This window comes from Mobula hypostoma, chromosome 1, assembly GCF_963921235.1.
Source record: "Mobula hypostoma chromosome 1, sMobHyp1.1, whole genome shotgun sequence".
Taxonomy (NCBI): Eukaryota; Metazoa; Chordata; class Chondrichthyes; order Myliobatiformes; family Myliobatidae; genus Mobula; species Mobula hypostoma.
The window spans coordinates 175947646-175970261 of record NC_086097.1 but is presented as its reverse complement, the minus strand read 5'-3'; the positions used below and the strand labels follow the sequence as shown (position 1 = coordinate 175970261).

At 43.5% G+C, this 22616-nt stretch overlaps 1 protein-coding gene across 2 annotated transcripts in view; it reads left to right on the top strand.

Moving 5' to 3' along the window:
- LOC134352758 (desmoglein-2-like) overlaps positions 1 to 22616 on the top strand; it is an 84183-nt gene that overhangs the window by 9989 nt on the left and 51578 nt on the right. For both annotated transcript variants that reach the window (XM_063060200.1, XM_063060191.1), the window contains exons 2-4: positions 6101 to 6203; positions 8843 to 9036; positions 13886 to 14017. In XM_063060200.1, the coding sequence (XP_062916270.1) occupies positions 6101 to 6203; positions 8843 to 9036; positions 13886 to 14017 (429 nt within the window). The remainder of the gene's footprint in view (positions 1 to 6100; positions 6204 to 8842; positions 9037 to 13885; positions 14018 to 22616) is intronic.

The window sequence follows — 22616 nt, the reverse complement described above, 5'->3', positions numbered from 1 at the left end:
GAGGTTCTGAACTGGAAGAAGGCCAAATTTGAAGAAATGAGAAAGGATCTAAAAAGCGTGGATTGGGACAGGTTGTTCTCTGGCAAAGATGTGATTGGTAGGTGGGAAGCCTTCAAAGGGGAAATTTTGAGAGTGCAGAGTTCGTATGTTCCTGTCAGGATTAAAGGCAAATTGAATAGGAATAAGGAACCTTGGTTCTCAAGGGATATTGCAACTCTGATAAGAAGAGGGAGTTGTATGAAATGTATAGGAAACAGGGGGTAAATCAGGTGCTTGAGGAGTATAAGAAGTGCAAGAAAATACTTAAGGAAGAAATCAGGAGGGCAAAAAGAAGACATGAGGTTGCCTTGGCAGTCAAAGTGAAGGATAATCCAAAGAGCTTTTACAAGTATATTAAGAGCAAAAGGATTGTAAGGGATAAAATTGGTCCTCTTTGAAGATCAGAGTGGTCGACTTTGTGTGGAACCAAAGGAAATGGGGGAGATCTTAAATAGGTTTTTTGCGTCTGTATTTACTAAGGAAGCTGGCATGAAATCTGTGGAATTGAGGGAATCAAGTAGTGAGACCATGGAAACTGTACAGATTGAAAAGGAGGAGGTGCTTGCTGTCTTGAGGAAAATTAAAGTGGATAAATCCCCGGGACCTGACAGAGTGTTCCCTCGGACCTTGAAGGAGACTAGTGCTGAAATTGCGGGGGCCCTGGCAGAAATATTTAAAATGTCTCTGTCTACGGGTGAAGTGCCGGAGGATTGGAGAGTGGCTCATGTTGTTCCGTTGTTTAAAAAAGGATCGAAAAGTAATCCGGGAAATTATAGGCCGGTGAGTTTAACGTCAGTAGTAGGTAAGTTATTGGAGGGAGTACTAAGAGACAGAATCTACAAGCATTTGGATAGACAGGGGCTTATTAGGGAGAGTCAACATGGCTTTGTGCGTGGTAGGTCATGTTTGACCAATCTGTTGGAGTTTTTCGAGGAGGTTACCAGGAAAGTGGATGAAGGGAAGGCAGTGGATATTGTCTGCATGGACTTCAGTAAGGCCTTTAACAAGGTCCCGCATGGGAGGTTAGTTAGGAAAATTCAGTCACTAGGTATACATGGAGAGGTGGTAAATTGGATTAGACATTGGCTCGATGGAAGAAGCCAGAGAGCGGTGGTAGAGAATTGCTTCTCTGAGTGGAGGCCTGTGACTAGTGGTATGCCACAGGGATCAGTGCTGGGTCCATTGTTATTTGTCATTTATATTAATGATCTGGATGATAATGTGGTAAATTGGATCAGCAAGTTTGCTGATGATACAAAGATTGGAGGTGTAGTAGACAGTGAGGAAGGTTTTCAGAGCCTGCAGAGGGACTTGGACCAGCTGGAAAAATGGGCTGAAAAATGGCAAACAACAGGAATTCTGCAGATGCTGGAAATTCAAGCAACACACATCAAAGTTGCTGGTGAACGCAGCAGGCCAAGCAGCATCTATAGGAAGAGGCGCAGTCGACGTTTCAGGCCGAGACCCTTCGTCAGGACTAACTGAAGGAAAATGGCAGATGGAGTTTAATACAGACAAGTGTGAGGTATTGCACGTTGGAAGGTCAAACCAAGGTAGAACATACAGGGTTAATGGTAAGTCACTGAGGAGTGCAGTAGATCTGGGAATACAGATACAAAATTCCCTAAAAGTGGCGACACAAGTAGATAGGGTCATAAAGAGAGCTTTTGGTACGTTGGCCTTTATTAATCAAAGTATTGAGTATAAGAGCTGGAATGTTATGATGAGGTTGTATAAGGCATTAGTGAGGCCGAATCTGGAGTATTGTGTTCAGTTTTGGTCACCAAATTACAGGAAGGATATAAATAAGGTTGAAAGAGTGCAGAGAAGGTTTACAAGGATGTTGCCGGGACTTGAGAAACTCAGTTACAGAGAAAGATTGAATAGGTTAGGACTTTATTCCCTGGAGCATAGAAGAATGAGGGGAGATTTGATAGAGGTATATAAAATTATGATGGGTATAGATAGAGTGAATGCAAGCAGGCTTTTTCCGCTGAGGCAAGGGGAGAAAAAAACCAGAGGACATGGGTTAAGGGTTAGGGGGGAAAAGTTTAAAGGGAACATTAGGGGGGGCTTCTTCACACAGAGAGTGGTGGGAGTATGGAATGAGCTGCCAGACGAGGTGGTAAATGCGGGTTCTTTTTTAACATTTAAGAATAAATTGGACAGATACATGGATGGGAGGTGTATGGAGGGATATGGTCCGTGTGCAGGTCAGTGGGACTAGGCAGAAAATGGTTCGGCACAACCAAGAAGGGCCAAAGGGCCTGTTTCTGTGCTGTAGTTTCTATGGTTCTATGGTTCTATCCTTTATTATCAAGCACTACCATTGTTAAAAAAAAATCTGGAAATTGCATTGCTTCAAGAATGTTTTAAGTCTGCCTTCATAACCATTTTTCCTCTGTTGCTTGGCTGTTAGCCCTTGGAAACATTCAATGGCCACTTTATTTGGTAGAGGAGGTATATATCCTCCACCTTCTGAATTGCTCCCAGAAATTCTAGCCATTGCTGCTCTGCTGTCAGCCCTGCCGATGTTCCTTTCCAATCAATTTTGGCCAGCTCCTCTCTCATGCCTCTGTAATTCCCTTTATTCCACTACAATACTGATACAACTTGCACATAGTCTTTTTTTTCCCCAAGGGTAGGGAATCAAGCTTAAGAGGGCAAAGTTTGAGCTGAGAGGGGAATGATTTAAAAGGGACCTGAAGGGGCAACTTCAAGCAATCAAAGGAAGTATTTGAGGTGGGTACAATAACAATATTTTAAGAACATTGGACAGGGCAGAGCTATAAGTTGACAGTGGAAACTTCAGAAGAGACTCACATAGAAATACAGAGTGGTAGGTGTCTGGAACACCCTTCTAGGGGAGGTGTAAGAAACATATATGATGGCAACATTTAAATGGCATTTACTCAGACACACAGACGGACAAGGAATGGAATGATATAGACCATGTGCAGGCAGATGTGCTGTTTAAATTGGTATCGCAGAAAGATTTAAAATAGACCTGAGGGGCATCTTCTTCACACAGCGGCTGGTGAGTGTATGGAGTTACCTGAGGAAGTGCTTGAGACAAGTACATTAATAATATTTGAAAGGCACTTGGACAAGTACATGGACAGGAAAGATTTGGGGAGATCTGGGCCAAATCCTGACAGATGAGACTATCTTGTATATGCATCTTGGGCAGATGGGCCTATTTCTATGTTGTACGACTTTCTGGATCTTCTAATGCCTGTCAACTCCCTCCTGGCACCCAACTGCATTAGCCAGTTTAGCTACCAATCAGCAAGTCTTTGGTATGTGGGAGGAAACCAGAGCACCAAGAAGAAACCCGTACTGTGAATTGGAATCCTGTTTATTATCACTGACGTGTTGTGAGATGTGTCGTTTTGTGGCAGCAGTACTGTGCAAGATATAAAAATAAAATTGTAAGTTTTAATTACAGATAAATAGTGCAAAAGAGGAATAGCAAAGCAGTGTTCATGGGCCATTCAGAAATTTGGTGGTGGAGGGGAAAAAGCTGTTCCTGAATCATCGAGTATGAGTCTTCAGGCTCCTGCACCACCTCCCTAATGGTGGTAATGAGAAGATGGTGTGGAGAATGTGCCAGATAGTAATGGAGGTCAGTCTCAAACCAGCCTTCTGAATATCCCCCAGTTGGTTGGGCAGAATTTGTATAATGGATCTGTAGTCCAAGCCTTTGAACACAAGCCCAGACAACTTTTACGAGTGTGTTATCAGCCCTGGAGATGCCACACCCATCTACTGTGTACAGTTCTGATCTTCCAAATTAAAAGAAAGATTTGTTTTATTAGAATCAGTACTGAACATATTCTAAGGGTGAGGGCAAATAGTCGTGGAGATGAACAGCACAGAAAGAGGCCCTTCTGGCCATCACATCCATGCCAATCTTTTTGGCTATCTACAGTAGTCTCATTTCCTGCATTAGGATCGTATAGTTCCATGCCTTGCCTATTTTTTTTTAGATTATGAGAACACTCAGTCCTCGTTTATTGTCATTTAGAAATGCATGCATGCATTAAGAAATGATACAATGTTCCTCCAGAGTGATATAACAGAAAAACAGGACAAACCAAAGACTAACACTGACAGAACTACATAATTATAACATATAGTTACAGCAGTGCAAAACAATTCCATAATTTGATAAAGAACAGACTATGGGCACGGTAAAAACAGACTCTCAAAGTCCCGAGTCGATCGATTCCCGAGTCCCCGATAGCAGGTGACAAAGGGAGAAACTCCCTGCCATAAACCTCCAAGCACCAACAACTGCCGATGCATTGGAAGCACCTGACCACAGCCGACACAGAGTCCATCCGTCCAAAAACTTCGAGCCTCCGACCAGCCTCTCCGATACAGCCTCCTGAGCGCCATCCTCTGCCGAGCGCCTTCAACCTCGCCCAGCCACCGAAACAAGAAAAGCCGAGGATTCAGGGCCTTCTCCTCCGGAGATTCCGGTTACCACATGGTAGCAGCGGCAGCGAAGCGGGCATTTCAGAAGTTTCTCCAGATTTTCCTCCGTACTCTCATGTCTGTCTCCATCAAATCAGAAGTGTGCACGGTCCCCTACTTGACAAATAACAGACATCACCACCGAAGTGGCCGCGCGCACTGCGTCGTGCCGCCATCTTCTCCTCCTTATTTACAAGTATTAATGTAAATGCTTTGCAGCTATAATAGTTTCTGGTTCTACCACCTCCTCTGGCAGGACGCACTAAATATCAACTACTCTCTATGTAAAGGATCCCCTTTGAAACTCTCTCCTCACCTTAAACCTACTCAATTTTGTTTTTGTTATGTCTACCATGGGGAAAAGATTCTCACTTAACTCTCTCCTGGCTGAAGTGACAAAGCGTTGACTTCAGAGAACAGTTGATGTTCAGTGACTGAGAATATTCAAGGCTTTGAATATTGGCATGCATAAACTTTGAGCAACACACAAGATGCTGAAGGAACTCAACAGGTCAGGCAGCATCTTTAGAGGGAAATGGACAGTCAATATTTTTTTTAAATAAAGGGCCTCAACCAGAAGCATTGATTGTCCATTTCCCTCCACAGATGCTGCCTGGCCCACTGAGTTCCTCCAGGAATTTGTGTGTTGCTCCAGATTTCCAGCATCTGCAGTCTCCTTTACGTCTTCTCTCATTAGTGTGGATAGTGTCAGAGGTTACAGTGGGACATTGATAGAATGCAGAACTGGGCTGAGAAATGGTAGGTGGAGTTCAACCCAGATAAGTGTGGGGTGGTTCATTTTGGTAGGTCAAATATGATGACAGAATATAGTATTAATGGTAAGACTCTTGGCAGTATGGAGGATCAGAGGGATCTTGGGGTCCGAGTACATAGGACACTCGAATCTGCTGTGCAGGTTGACTCTGTGGTTAAGGAGGCATACGGTGCATTGTCCTTCATCAATTGTGGGATTGAGTTTAAGAGCCAAGAGGTAATGTTGCAGCTATATAGGACCCTGGTCAGACTCCACTTGGAGTACTGTGCTCAGTTCTGGTCACCTCACAATATGAAGGATGTGGAAACCATAGAAAGGGTGCAGAGGAGATTTACAAGGATGTTGCTTGGATTGGGGAGCATGCCTTATGAGAATAGGTTGAGTGAACTCAGCCTTTTCTCCTTGGAGTGACGGAGGATGAGAGGAGACCTGATAGAGGTGTGTAAGATGATGAGAGGCATTGATCGTGTGGATAGTCAGAGGCTTTTTCCCAGGGCTGAAATGGCTAGCATGAGAGGGCACAGTTTTAAGGTGCTTGGAAGTAAGTACAGAAGAGATATCAGGGGTAAGTTTTTTTTACACAGGGAGTGGTGAGTGCATGGAATGGGCTGCGGGCAATGGTGGTGGAGGCGGATACAGTAGCGTCTTTCAAGAGATTCCTGGACAGGTATATGGAGCTCAGAAAAATAGAGGGCTATGGGTAACCCTAGGTAATTTCTAAGGTAAGGACATGTTTGGCACAGCTCTGTGGGCCGAAGGGCCTGTATTGTGCTGCAGGTTTTCTAAGTTTCTATGTTTCTATTACAGACATGCTATGGAGGTGGACAGTGTTGCCAAAGCGGTTTTCTCGGAAGTGATGTTGAAGCATTAGTCACGCCACAGGTTAACAAGGGACAAGTGATTCTGACAGGTGAGTAACTCATGCTGACTTCTTTGTCTTTCTATGGAATTTGTGCCTCTCCACCCTCTGATAAAATGCTGATGACACAGGTCCTGATATTGTGGTTAGATTTTAAATTGCCCTATTCTCGTGCTTGTGATCTTCAGAGAAGATGGAGAAGTTCACTTAGAGTACTGTGTTCAGTGGTGTTTACCCTGCCGCAGGAAAATGTTATTAAACTGGAAAAAGTGCAGAAAAAAATTAACAAGCAGGTTGCCAGGACTTGTGAGACTGAGTAATGGAAGAAGTTGTACAGGCTTGGAATTTGTTCTTTGGGGTGTCGGAGACCCTGAAAAAATCTTGTAGAGGTGCATTAAATCACCAAGTTCCTAGATAGGGTGAATGCACTTTGTCTTTCTCTCAAGTTTAGGGAATCAAGTGCTAGACAACATAGGTTCTAGAGGACATAGACTTAAGGCATAATTTTAAAAGGGGAGAAATTTAATAGGAACTTAAGCAACATTTTTACTCAAATGTATGTAAGATGAGGTGACTGAGGCAGGTGTGATTACAACATTTAAATTGCATTTCAATAGGCACACAGATTTGAAAAGAAGAGAAGGTTATGGGCCAAATGCTGGCAATGGAGTTGGCTTTGATGGGACACCTATATTGGCGTGGGCCAGTTGGCCCAAAGGGCCCAGTTTCCAGGCTGTGTGAATCTGTGAAGGTTTCCACTTGTACAAACATAAATAAAAGTATTACCCACAGTGTCAGGGAGCCATGTGGAAAGGGATGTATGAAGACATGAGCAGAGCTTCAGGAAGTGCTCAGTTAGTAACAAGAAGAGAAATAATTTCACAGGTTCTCCTTGGGTTACAAACATCTGACTCTGGACATCCTGAGCATGATGAATGAATGAATGGTTGGGATATCAGCAGCATGGGTGGGGATGGGTTTGCCAGCTGCTTTAGTACTGTGAGAAAAGCAATATTGGGATATGGTGTTATGATTACAGAGTAAGTACAATTGAGGCAGACAACAGGGGCAACGTAAATTGAGAGATTGGGTGCACATCTTTTGCATACAAGATATCTGTTCAAGTCTTTAACAGCAGAGTAGAAGCTGTCCTTGAACCTGGTAGTGTGTTTTCAAATATTTGCATTTTCTACCTGACGGGAGAAGAGAGAATGACGAAGGTGGGTGGTGCCTTTGAGTATGTTGGCTGCTTTCCTGGAGTAGCAGAAAGTGTAGACAGATAATAAATGGGAGATTGATGTATGCAGTAGACAGTCTGCTTCCACAACTCCCTGTAGTATGGGAATTCTGATTTTTTTTTTCCATTTCTGTTCTGATGTGTCGGTCCATGGCCTCCTCTTGTACCAAGATGAGGTCACCCTCAGGATGGAGAAGCAAAGCCTTATATTCCATCTGGGCAGGCTCCAACCTGATGGCATGTATATTGATTTCTCCTCTCTGCGCCCCACCCCCCACCCCCATTCCCCACTCCAACCTTTTACCTCTTCTCACCTGCCTATTACTTCCCCTGGGTCTCTTCTTTCTTTCTTTTCACCTATGGTCCATTCTACTTTCCTACCAGATCACTTCTTCTCAGCTCTTGACCTTTTGCACCCACCTGGCCTGGCCTGTCACCTTCCAGCTAGTCTCCTTCCCCTTGCCCACCTTTTCATTCTGGCATCTTCCCCCTTCTTTCTCAGTCCTGAAGAAAGGTCTTGGCCCAAAATGTTAGCTGTCCATTCATTTCCATGGATGCTGCCTGACCTGCTGAGTTTTTGTGTGTGTGTGTGTGTCTGCTGTAGTATCTTGCAGTCTTGGGTAAAGCACACAGTGCACTGAGCTAGAGCACAGTAAAGCAGTAACAACATAGAATAAAGTGAAAAAGCTATTGAGAAAAAGGCAATGCAGATAAACAATAAATTGCAAGACCTTAACAATATAGATTGTGAGGCCAAGTGTCCGTCTTGCTATACCAGAGATCCGTTCAAGAGTGTGGTAACAGTGAGATGGAAGCTGTCCTTGAGCCTAATAGTGTGTGCTTTGTATTGTCTTCTCAATGGAAGAGGGAGGGAGGAGGGATTATCCAGGGTGGGTGAGGTCTTTGATTATGCTGGCTGCTTTACTGAGGTAGTGAGATGTATAGATTGAGTGCTTGGAGTCCTGACGAAGGGTCTCGGCCTGAAACATCGACTGCGCCTCTTCCTATAGATGCTGCCTAGCCTGCTGCGTTCACCAGCAACTTTGATGTGTGTTGCTTGGAGGGGAGACTGCTTTCTGTGATGTGCTGAGTTGTGTCCACAGTTTCCTGTGGTCACGTGCAGAGCAGTTGTCATACCAAGCAGTTAGCAGTCCAGGTAGAATACTTTGCATGGTGCCTTGATAAAAGTTGTAAGTGTCAGAGGGAGTATGCTAAATTTCTGTAGCCTTCTGCGGATGCTTCCTCCAGTGCATCTGTGAAAATCAGTGAGGAACACTGGGAACAATACTGAATGCCAGTACCAATGTGCCTCCTTGACTGCTGTGTCGATGTGATTGTACCAGAACGAGCTGTTGGTGAACTTAACCCAGCTTGAGAGGTTCTCCTTTGTTTGGTGTGTTGGATGATTGTGTGCATGACTGATGGCGAATTTGCTTTGTTTCCCCATGTCCAGTACCACTTCATGACTGCAGTTTGGAGAGAAACATCAGGCTAAACACCAGTGACGGCAGCTTTGAAGTTCATCTAGATGGATCCGTAACTGCCACTCGGGCTGAAAATATTGATTCAACACGCAAGTTTACAGTGTGGATGACTGATGTCAACAGTGGAGAAATATGGGCGGTCAATATCCTGTTAAAGACAAAGGTGAGAGATGAAAGAGTCCAGGTATTTATTGGTCTGGACCAAATGTGTGAGTCCTAGTGATTCATTTTCTTGCAGACATTTACAGGAAAAATAAAGAAATACAATAGAGTTTACCAAAAAAAACTATATATAAACAAAAACTTACCAATGTGTATAAGAAGACAGACTGCAAATATAAAAAATAATATTGAGAACGTAAGTAGTAAAGAGTGCTCAGTCCACTGCTGTTCACTCTGCTGACCCACGACTGTGCTGCAACACACAGCTCAAACCACATCATCAAGTTCACCGATGACACGACCGTGGTGGGTCTCATCAGCAAGAACGATGAGTCAGCATACAGAGAGGCGGTGCAGCGGCTAACGGACTGGTGCAGAGCCAACAACCTGTCTCTGAATGTGAACAAAACAAAAGAGATGGTTGTTGACTTCACGAGGGCACGGGACGACCACTCTCCGCTGAACATTGACGGCTCCTCCGTTGAGATCGTTAAGAGCACCAAACTTCTTGGTGTTCACCTGGCGGAGAATCTTACCTGGTCCCTCAACACCAGCTCCATAGCCAAGAAAGCCCAACAGCGTCTCTACTTTCTGCAAAGTCTGAGAAAAGTCCATCTCCCACCCCCCATCCTCACCACATTCTACAGAGAATGTATCGAGAGCATCCTGAGCAGCTGCATCACTGCCTGGTTTGGAAATTGCACCATCTCGGATCGCAAGACCCTGCAGCGGATAGTGAGGTCAGCTGAGAAGATCATCGGGGTCTCTCTACCCACCATTACAGATATTTACACCACACAACTGCATCCGTAAAGCAAACAACATTATGAAGAACCCCACGCACCCCTCATACAAACTCTCTCCTTCCTGCCATCTGGCAAAAGGCACCGAAGTATTCGGGCCCTCACGACCAGACTATTTAACAGTTTCTTCCCCCAAGCCATCAGAGCCTGGACTGACACCAACCTACTGCCCTCTACTGTGCCTATTGTCTTGTTTATTATTTATTGTAATGCCTGCACTGTTTTGTGCACTTGATGCAGTCCTGGGTAGGTGCGTAGTCTGGTGTAGTTTTGTGTTGTTTTACGTAGTTCAGTGTAGTTTTTGTATTGTTCATGTAGCATCATGGTCCTGAAAAACATTGTCTTGTTTTTACTGTGTACTGTACTAGCAGTTATGGTCAAAATGACAATAAAAAGTGACTTGACTTGAGTCCTTGAAAGTAAGTCAGTAGGTCATAGACACAGTTAAGAGTTGTGGTGAATGAATTTATCCAGATCGATTCAGGAACCTGATGGTTGTAGGTTAATAACTGTTCCTGGACCTGATGGTGTGGGACCTGAGGCATCTGTACTTTCTCAATGGTGTGAGAAGAGAGCATGACCTGGAAGGTGAGAGTCTTCAGTGGTTTTTGATGGATACTGCTCTATTATAGCAATTCTCCATGTAAATGTACTCACATAGGGAGGGCTTTGTGATGGACTAAGCTGTCCATCACATTCTGTAACCTTTTCCATTCCTAGGCATAGGCATTTCCTTAATAAGCCATGATGAAACCAGTTAAGTTGCTCTCCACTGTGCATCTATCGAAGTTTGTGAAAGATTTTGGTGACCTTCAAAATCTATGCAAACTTATTTACATGCACAATAACACAGAAGAAAGAACATAAAGCAGTACCGGACAGGGTCAGATCCTTCGGCTCAAAATGTCTGCCAAACACAATGCCATCCATAAAACATAGGAGCAGAATTAGGCCATTCAGCTCATCAAGTCTGCTCCACCATTCCCTGATTCTAGATCGCACTCAACCCCATACACCTGCCTTCTTGCCATACCCTTTGAAGCCCTGACCAATCAGGAAACTATCAATTTTTGCTTTAAGTATACCCACCAATTTGGTCTCCACTGCAGCCTGTGGTAGAGCATTTTACAGATTCACTACTCTGACTGAAAATATTCCTCCTCGCCTCTGTTCTAACAGGTCATCCCTCGATTTTGACGCTGTGCCCTCCACCATAATACCCCCCCCCCACCATAGGAAACCACCTCTCAACATCCACCTTATCTAGTCCTTTCAACATTCAGTATGCTTCAGTGAGATTCACCCCTTCCCCCCCCCCCCACATTCTTCTAAATTCCTGTGAGTCAAGGCTCAAAGCTATCAAATGCTCCTCTTGTCAGTCATCCTCGTGAACCTCCTCTGGACTCTCTCCAATGACAACGTATCCTTTCTGAGATATGGGGCACAAAACTGTTGATAATATTCCAAGTGTGGTCTGACTAATGCCTTATAAAAGCCTCAGCATTATCTCCTTTCTTTTATATTCTATTCTCCTTGAAATAAATGCCAACATTGCATTTGCCACCTTTACCACAGGGTCAACCTGTAAATTAACCTGGGAGTCTTGCACGAGGACTCCCAAGTCCCCTCGCACCTTTGTTTGAATTTTCTCCATATTTAGATATAGTCTGCACTTTTTTTTTCAACCAAAATCCATTATTATACATTTCCCAACACTGTATTCCATCTGCCACATTTTTGCCCATTCTTCCAATTTGTCAAAGTCCTGCTGCAATTGCATTGCTTCCTTAGCACTACCTACCCCTCTGCCTATCTTTGTATCCTCCACAAACTTTGCCACAAAGTCATCAATTCCATGATCTAAATCATTGACAAACGATGTGAAAAGTAGTTGTCCAAAACTGACCCCTGAGGAACACCACTAGTCACTGGTAGCCAACCAGAAAAAGCCCCCTTTATTCCCATTTGCTGCCTCCTGCCTGTCAGTCATTCTTCTATCCATGCCAGTATCTGCCCTGTAACTCCATAGATCCATGCAGATGACCAGAATCAGGTTTATTATCACCGGCATGTGACGTGAAATTTGTTAACTTAGCAGCAGCAGTTCAATGCAATACGTAATCTAGCAGAGAAAAAAATAACAATAAATAAAACATAGTAAATCAATTACGTATATTGAATAGATTCAAAAAGTGCATGAACAGAAATACTGTATATTTAAAAAAAAAACAGTGAGGTAGTGTCCAAAGCTTCAATGTCCATTTAAGAATTGGATGGCAGAGGGGAAGAAGCTGTTCCTGAGTTGCTGTGTGCCTTCAGGCTTCTGTACCTCCTACCTGATGGTAACAGTGAGAAAAGGGCATGCCCTGGGTGCTGGAGGTCCTTAATAATGGGCACTGCCTTTCTGAGACACTGTTCCCTAAAGATGTCCTGGGTACTTTGTACACTAGTGCCCAAGGTGAAGCTGACTAGATTTACAACCTTCTGCAGCTTCTTTCGGTCCTGTGCAGTAGCCCCTCAATACCAGACAGTGGTGCAGCCTGTCAGAATACACGGTACAACTATAGAAGTTTTTGAGTGTATTTGTTGACATGCCAAATCTCTTCAAACTCCTAATAAAGTATAGTCATTTTTGCCTTCTTTATAACTACATTGATAAGTTGGTACCAGGTTAGATCCTGAGAGATCTTGACACCCAAGAATTTGAAGCTACTCACTCTCTCCACCTCTAATCCCTCTGAGGATTGGTATGTGTTCCTTCGTCTTACCCTTCCTAAAGTCCGCCATCAGCTCTTTCGTCTTGCTGATGTTGAGTGCCAGGTTGTTGCTGTGGCACCACTCCACTAGTTGGCATATCTCACTCCTGCACACCCTCTCGTCACCCTCTGAGACTCTACCAACAATGGTTGTATCATAAGCAAATTTATAGATGGTATTTGAGCTATGCCTAGCCACACAGTCATGTGTATATAGAGAGTAGAGCAGTGGGCTAAGCACACACCCCTGAGATGCACCAGTGTTGTTTGTCAGCGAGGAAGATTTCATCACATCAGTATATTAAGGTAGTACAAGGGGAAAAACAATAACAGAATGCAGAATAGTGTTACAGTTACAGAGAGACTGCAGTACAGGAAGACAATAAGATGCAAGGCAATAATGAGGTAGATTGTGAGGCTGAGTCCATCTTAACGTACTAAGGGACTGTTCAGTAGTTGTATAACAGTGGGATGGCAGCTATCCTTGAGCCTGGTGACATATACTTTCGGGGTTTTGTATCTGCTGCTAGAAATGAGGTGGGGAGAAGAAATTGTGAGTTCAGGAGCTCATCTTACTTACTGACTAGAACCAACAGATCCACCTGCGTGTGTCTGAAGAGTTTCCCAGGTCCTGAGTCCTGAATGTATCGAAAGGAAAGTTGTATTTTAGTTACTTGCCTAACTTCATATCTCCCTTAGGGAAACAAACCAGTTTCAATCAAATTTCCACAAAGCATAACCTTTATCTCATCTCTACCCTGCCCATCCCTTTGAAACTTGGCTGTGTTCTCAGCTACAGTAAAAGCTTGTGGCAAAGCTAAACTTGTTTCTGAGAATAAATGAATGTAGTCACACATTCATGAACAATCTAGTTAGTTGGTGACGTGTTGTTTATACAAGTAATGACTCTATCACATTGCACTGGGATTAATGGTTAATCTTTTGTCATCTTTGTGTAGGTCTTTTTTTTTAATTTTATTTTTATTTGGATAAGGATTTCACAATTATCATGTACTTTTTTCACACATATAACCTTTTCCATTTTTTTATATATATAGAACTACAATTATTTATACATTCTTAAGTACGCATTGAGATGATATAAAAGCAAAATAAACATTTAAATAGATAATTATGTACTGTGGTAAATCTAATCTATTAGGCTAAGTAATGAAATTAGTTGTTAAGAAAAATGGTAATAATAGTTTCCATACAACCCTTCTGGACCATTTCCACTGGTCCAAAATGTTGCGTCTTTGTGTAGATCTAAAGCTATTTTTTGTTTTCACAGGCTGAAAGGAGAGGAATCCAAGTCATCCGATTTCCAACCAGGAGGACCTCCCACCGCCAGAAGCGAGAATGGATCTCTCCGCCTATCGATGTTCGAGAAAATGAGCCCCCAAGCAATAATCCCATTGCCATTGTAGGTTGATATCAGTAGTTTGACCCACATTGTGTAGACATGCATCCAGAGAGCAGATGATCAGAATTGGAATTGGTTTATTACTGAGAACATTCAAGACTGGGGTCAATAGCATTCAACTGTTTATTCCCCTCCAGAGATGCTGCTTGACTTGCTGAGTTTCTGCAGTATTTTGCATGTATTTCTCAAGATTTCCAGCATCTGCAGAATCGCTTGTGTTTGGGAATTGTTGCATTATTGTCATCGACATACAGTGGAGGGTGGGGAGCCTGTCTTGGTTCAGCCTGTGAAGCCCACACTGCTCAATGCTTCGATCATAATTAGCCTAACACTAATTTAGAAACTGTAATTGTGCCTGCAGTCTCATTCGCATATACATCCAAACATACAGTGAAATGTATTGTTAGCTTTAGCAACCAGGATGTGCCGGGGGTGGCGGGGGGGTGCAGCCAGCAAGTTCACCACGCATTCTGGTGCCAGCTAAGCACGCCCACCATGCCCAGAACAACACAAGCATCCACAACAGCAATGCTATAACAAATCAAGGCCCCTTCCTCCTTCCAACTCTCACACACTTCCCTCCTTTTCTCCCTCCCACTGCAACCCCAGGACAGGCTAATAATAGTGTAAATCTTACCTGAATAGCCTGGGAATTCATATGGCATGCTACAGGCCTTTGGCAAACAATGGAATTCTGGGGATAAGGTATAGGCATAGTAACCTCCAGCACTAAGTCACCATGTTGCCCTCACCCTATTCCTTTTATCCCATGCCCTCCTTTCAGAGTTCATCTTTTTTAGCCTTTTGATACTTTCACCCAACACCCCGCAGTTTCTTGCATCATTCCCACTCATCCCCTCCCTCACCTGCCTATTATCCCCCCCCCCCATCTCACCTGGATCCCGCTATCGCCTACCAGCACTTGCTCCACCCCTTCCCACCCCACCATCTTCCCTCTATCTTTCCAGTCCTGCTGAAGAGCTGCAGGCCAAAGTGTTGAATGCCCTTTTCCCTCCATAGATGCTGCATGAGCCATTTCATTCCTCCAGTGTTTTGTGTGTGTTGCTGAAAGTAAGTGGTGAAGAAGGCATTCGTTTCAAGAGGACTAGAATATAAAGGCAAGGATGTAATGTGGAAACTTTATAAGGCATTGATCAGAACATATTAGAATATTATGAGCAGTTCTGGGCCCCATATCTAAGAAGGGATGTGTTGGCATTAGAGAGGGGCCAGAGGATTATGAAAATGGTCTCAGGAATATATAAGCAGCATTAGATGGGTCTGGGCCTGTACTTGTTGGAGTTTAGAAAAATGAGGGGAAAGCTCATTGAAGCCTATCGAATATTGAAAGGACTAGATAGAGAGGACACAGAGAGGTTGTTTCCAATAATGGGGTAATTAAGAGCCAGAGGGCACAGCCTCGGAATACAAAGACATCTTGTTAGATCAGAAATGGGGAGAAATTTCTCTAGCCAGAAGGTGGTGCATATATGAAATTCTTTGCCACAGACAGTTGTGGAGCCAAGTCAGAGGGCACATTTTAAATGGAGGTTGATGGTTCTTGATTAATAAGGGTGTCAAAGGTTCCAGCGAGAAGGCAGGAGAATGGGGTTGAGATGAAAAATAAGCCATAATCGAAGCATGTGGTGCAGACTTGATGGGCTGAATGGCCTTATTCGTCTCCTATGTCTTAAGTTTTTGTAAAGATAGATTAAGAGAATGGGGAAAGACCTGGCAGATTGAGATAATGTGAGAGTTTCTAGAGTTCTGGGACACAGAGGCACCTGGTATCCTGGTGAATAAGCCTGGTATGCAGATACACCTATAAAATCTAACAATGAAGAGTTCTAAAGTTATGATTCAGTTATACATTACATTGATAACAGCATATAGAAACATAGAAAATAGGTGCAGGAGTAGGCCATTCGGCCCTTCGAGCCTGCACCGCCATTTATTATGATCATGGCTGATCATCCAACTCAGAACCCAGCCTTCCCTCCATACCCCCTGACCCCTGTAGCCACAAGGGCCATATCTAACTTCCTTTTAAACATAGCTAATGAACTGGCCTCAACAGTTTGCTGTGGCAGAGAATTCCACAGATTCACCACTCTCTGTGTGAAGAAGTTTTTCCTAATCTCGGTCCTAAAAGGCTTCCCCTCTATCCTCAAACTGTGACCCCTCGTTCTGGACCTCCCCAACATCGGGAACAATCTTCCCGCATCTAGCCTGTCCAATCCCTTTAGGATCTTATACGTTTCAATCAGATCCCCCCTCAATCTTCTAAATTCCAACGAGTACAAGCCCAGTTCATCCAGTCTTTCTTCATATGAAAGACCTGCCATCCCAGGAATCAATCTGGTGAACCTTCTTTGTACTCCCTCTATGGCAAAGATGTCTTTCCTCAGATTAGGGGACCAAAACTGCACACAATACTCCAGGTGTGGTCTCACCAAGGCTTTGTACAACTGCAGTAGTACCTCCCTGCTCCTGTACTCGAATCCTCTCGCTATAAATGCCAGCATACCGTTCGCCTTTTTCACCGCCTGCTGTACCTGCATGCCCACTTTCAATGACTGGTGTATAATGACACCCAGGTCTCGTTGCACCTCCCCTTTTCCTAATCGGCCACCATTCAGATAATAATCTGTTTTCCTATTTTTGCCACCAAAGTGGATAACTTCACATTTATCCACATTAAATTGCATCTGCCATGAGTTTGCCCACTCACCCAACCTATCCAAGTCACCCTGCATCCTCTTAGCATCCTCCTCACTGCTAACACTGCCACCCAGCTTCGTGTCATCCGCAAACTTGGAGATGCTGCATTTAGTTCCCTCATCCAAGTCATTAATATATATTGTAAACAACTGGGGTCCCAGCACTGAGCCTTGCGGTACCCCACTAGTCACCGCCTGCCATTCTGAAAAGGTCCCGTTTATTCCCACTCTTTGCTTCCTGTCTGCTAACCAATTCTCCACCCACACCAATACCTTACCCCCAATACCGTGTGCTTTAAGTTTGCACACTAATCTCCTGTGTGGGACCTTGTCAAAAGCCTTTTGAAAATCCAAATATACCACATCCACTGGTACTCCCCTATCCACTCTACTAGTTACATCCTCAAAAAATTCTATGAGATTCGTCAGACATGATTTTCCTTTCACAAATCCATGCTGACTTTGTCCGATCATTTCACCGCTTTCCAAATGTGCTGTTATCACATCCTTGATAACTGACTCCAGCAGTTTCCCCACCACCGACGTTAGGCTAACCGGCCTATAATTCCCCGGTTTCTCTCTCCCTCCTTTTTTAAAAAGTGGGGTTACATTAGCCACCCTCCAATCCTCAGGAACTAGTCCAGAATCTAACGAGTTTTGAAAAATTATCACTAATGCATCCACTATTTCTTGGGCTACTTCCTTAAGCACTCTGGGATGCAGACCATCTGGCCCTGGGGATTTATCTGCCTTCAATCCCTTCAATTTACCTAACACCACTTCCCTACTAACATGTATTTCACTCAGTTCCTCCATCTCACTGGACCCTCTGTCCCTTACTATTTCTGGAAGATTATTTATGTCCTCCTTAGTGAAGACAGAACCAAAGTAATTATTCAATTGGTCTGCCATGTCCTTGCTCCCCATAATCAATTCACCTGTTTCTGTCTGCAGGGGACCTACATTTGTCTTTATCAGTCTTTTCCTTTTTACATATCTATAAAAGCTTTTACAGTCCGTTTTTATGTTCTCTGCCAGTTTTCTCTCATAATCTTTTTTCCCCTTCCTAATTAAGCCCTTTGTCCTCCTCTGCTGAACTCTGAATTTCTCCCAGTCCTCAGGTGAGCCACTTTCTCTGGCTAATTTGTATGCTACTTCTTTGGAATTGATACTATCCCTAATTTCTCTTGTCAGCCACGGGTGCACTACCTTCCTTGATTTATTCTTTTGCCAAACTGGGATGAACAATTGTTGTAGTTCATCCATGCAACCTTTAAATGCCTGCCATTGCATATCCACCGTCAATCCTTTAAGTGTCATTTGCCAGTCTATCTTAGCTAATTCACGACTCATACCTTCAAAGTTACCCCTCTTTAAGTTCAGAACCTTTGTTTCTGAATTAACTATGTCACTCTCCATGTTAATGAAGAATTCCACCATATTATGGTCACTCTTACCCAAGGGTCCTCTCACGACAAGATCGCTAATTAACCCTCCCTCATTGCTCAAAACCCAGTCCAGAATAGCCTGCTCTCTAGTCGGTTCCTCGACATGTTGGTTCAAAAAACCATCCCGCATACATTCCAAGAAATCCTCTTCCTCAGCACCTTTACCAATTTGGTTCACCCAGTCTACATGTAGATTGAAGTCACCCATTATAACTGCTGTTCCTTTATTGCACACATTTCTAATTTCCTGTTTAATCTGGAATTCTGTGTGCATAATGGTCTCCTGAGCATGTTATAGTCTGGACTCTTGGCTCATACAGCACAGAAACTGGCCCTTCAGACCAGCTGGCCTCTGATGACCATGATTTCCCTCTAAACAAGCCCATTTTCCAAAGTTTGGTAAACCTTTCTTATCCATGTACCTGTCCAAGTTCTCTTTAAATATCATTAATATACCTGCCTCAACCAATTTCTCTGGCAGCTCATTCCATATACCCACTGCCCTCTGGGTGAAGTTACCCCTCAGGTTCCTCTTAAACCTCTCTCCTTTCACCTTAAGCCTATGCCCTCTAGTTCTTGCGTCCCCAACTCTGAGAAATGAACTATATTAATTTATCCTATTGCATTGCTAATTAATTGGACTGTGAAAGTTTGCATTGTCATTAATTATACTTCATTTACTTTGGCACAAGGAGCATGACCCCTATCACTACATTGTTCTTGTTTGAACAGATGAATGTTATTTCATACAGAATTGACTATGGTAAACTGGGTATACTCAAACAACAAGCTAACAAATGATGATACTTTGAAGTGAGTAAAGTAGATGTGTGACTAGCATCCTTCTATTATTTCCTTGTCTCCACATGACAAATGGCTCCTGTCCCCAAAGGGGAGCTATACTCTTCTTGAAAACTTTTCTTAGAAGACCTTTTGTGCCTGGGCTAACTGAACACTATCTAAACTTAATCCCTTTTCTTTTGTCCTGTAGAGGGCAGTGCAAATTTCAGTAGCACAAACTCTCTAAAATTCCGTGATGGACTTCCAACGGGGCAACAGGGTTCCATGTGTATGAGGCAGCTGCTCAGGCAAGAATTTTAAACAAATGTCACAACCAAGAAGAATATGGCTCCCATTGCCCACTGTACAATTGAGTTGCCCCAGCTAAAGAAGCCAACTAAAGAATTCCTAAGGTGGCAATGGAGTCCTGCATAGCTCCTGCAATCTTGTCCTAACCTTTTCAGTTTCTAGCTGGATATGCACAGCTAAATTGGTGATATTCTCGGTCCTATCCGGAATGTACATGCAGCACTTCTGGCTGATTATGGCTCAAGTACCTCCCTTCTCGACCAACAAAAGTCGAATGCTAATGGATTTTGAAGGGTCACCATTTCAGCAGTAATGTCATTGATGGCCTAGTTTGTGAAACGTAGCTAATTTTTCCAGCTCAAAGGCCATGCTGATGATCTCACAAGCAGGTCTGGTATATCCCCAGAACAGGAACACTACAATTCAGAAACACTCGGCCTCTGAGACCTTCGATAGCAGCCCCAGACAATTGGATGTAGGCAGGTTGTGCATGAATGGTGTTACGTAGGCCAGAAAGCAACAGCACCTCCATGGACTCCTTCAAGCTAGCAATTCCATTTTAAAAGGGGTACCTCTGCAGCCAATCATAGACCTCCAGCTGCACCCTCAATAAGTACCATTGATAGGATTCAAAGGGTTATTAGTGGTGTAAACATTGCACGTGCTGTTAACCTAAATATAGTCCCATCCCATGGTGGTTGAAACAACAAACTTCATCCTCATCCTCATGAAGCAGCTTCAGAGCACGAGGTTTGTGCAGTCCATTGTCGGATGGTTAAACGGTTGTATTGGCAGAGTCATTTCTATGGTAGTGCAATCCCATGCTTCTGTCACAGCTCTAGTCTCCTTATCAAAGTGAAATAGAGAATCGAACACATTACAATTCAAAGCTATATCGGCAGCGCACCATGTCAGTGCTTTACAATGCTGCTCCATGCTTTCACTCATAGTATAGATCTCCATCTGCTTAACCGAAAGGGAAGGAGTAACTGGTAAGCCCCTGCGATGTACCAATCCAATATTATTTCATGTTGTTTGGAGCACAAGCACATTGTTATGAGAGCCAATGGAAGCACAGTTTCCTCTCACGATTTCAGGAGCCCGTTCCGTTGTATGGGCAGTTGAAATGATGCCAGTCCTGCATGCCTTTTTGTCAATTCCTGTACTAAACTGTCTGTGAAATGAGAATTGTTATTGTTTGACATTGTCTCAGGGATATCAAATGTAGGAATAAATTATATTTATTTTGTTTTATTTTTATTTGGAGATGTAGTACGGTGACGGGCCCTTTCAGCTCTACGAGCCTGTGCCACCCAGTTACACCCATGTGAGCAATTAGCCCACTAACCTGCACATTTTTGGAACATGGGAGGAACCCTATGTGGAAATGTGTTTGGAGACAACAGCACAAATTGAACTCTGATTGCTGGTGCTGTAAAACAATGCACTAACCACTACACTAGAGCTAAATTTAGCAATAGTTACAGCATCACTTCTAAGAGTTTGACAAGCTTCTACCCACAGAAATAACAAACACAAAAACAAGTACATAATTCTTACCCATACATTTGGGTAACAGCATAATGTCCATTTGGAGATGTACAACTGACCTCCAGGAAGAGGGCCTGGCTGTGACAGATACCACTGTGCCTTTTGGAATTGTCTCTTTCAAGTCATAAGTTTGCTGCTACTATTCTCTCTGTGGTCAAGAATCTCTCGTTTTCAATTATACCCATCATCCTTTATAGTGTGCTTTAGTCCAAAGGTCTGATCCACACACTGTAATGTACATGTATACACACAAGAGACTCTGCAGGTGCTGGAAATCCAGGGCAAACACACACAAAATGTTAAAGGAACTCAGTAAGTCAGGCACCATCTATGGAAATGAATAAACAGTCAGCATTTCAAGTTGAGACTCTAAATCAGGACTGGAAAGGAAGGGGGAAGATGCTAGAATAAAAAGGGGGGGAGGGGAAGGAGGGCAAGCTAGAAGGTGATAGATGAAGACAGGTTGGTGGGAAAGATAAAGGGCTGGAGAAGAATAGAATTTGAAAAAAGAATTCATGTCACTAGCAACCTCACCTGATCACTCCACTGATGTGGTCAAGAAAGGGTATCAGTGCATTTATTTTCCAAGGTGTCTGAAAAGATTCGGCTTGTAGACTAGGATTCTCTCCCACTTCTACGGATGTGCTATAGGAAGTATCCTGACAGGTTGCATGTCAGCCCTGTATAGTAGCTGCCCTGCCCTGGACGAGCAGAACCTGCAGAGAGTGATAAACGCTGCCCAGTCTGTCACGGGCACAGTGTTTGCCCAGCATTGCGTCAAGTTTCTTGGCCTCTGTCAGAGCTGCATTCATCCAAGTAGTTCAGATTATGGTCATCAGATCTATTATCATTTGTACACAATTTGGAATGTTGTTCTATAGCAGAATCATAATGCAAATATATAAAATTCATATAAATTACAAAATAAATAGTGCAAGAAATAGGCTTAACAAGATGGTGTTCATGGATCACTCAGAAATCTAACAGTGGAGAGGAGGAAGCTGTTCTTGAATTATTGAGTGTGGGTCTTCAGGCTCCTTTGCCTCCTCCCTGATGGTAGTAACAAGAAGGGAGCACGTACTGGATAGTGAGGGTCCTAGAGCGAGTTGCCTCCTGGGCATTGGAGACTCCATACCAGACCTTGATGTGACCATTCAGAATGCTCTCTACTGTCCATCTAGAGTAATAAAAAGAATACTCAGTGGATTCCGGTTAATTGGGACAGATTGGTGCCAGTACATTTTGGCTCAATTAAGTGACTGTCCCAATTAACCAAAGCTTCTTGGAAATAGTTAAAAAGGTAGGTATAAAAGGACAAACTACTGTTCAACTGAGTGACAAATTATGCAGTTAAATGAAATGCAAAACAAATTAGAACACTATCAATACTGCTGGTTGTTGTCCATTGTATAAGACAATAATAGGAACCCTACGCAGGAGAGTTTTTAAAGTGGATAAACTGTTGCATTGGAGTAGTTCCACTCTCTTGACCTCAGAAGTCCGGGTCCAGTGGTACAAGTAGACATCACAACTGGGATCTTCCTGGTTGCAGTGGATGACTTTTGATGCATGACTTCTTCAATGCCTTGTCATTCCCTTTGCTCTCCACAGAGCGTTGCAGAACCACCTTCCTGGCCGTTTGGTTTCACTGTAGATCTCATCCGTCCGGTCGGCCGGGATTGATTTCACATGACAGGACAGGCATATCCCTTTCTCACTGGGGTATAAGACCCACTGGCTACCTTCACCTAGTTTAGCCCACCTGTACTGGGGTGTGCCCAGTATCACATG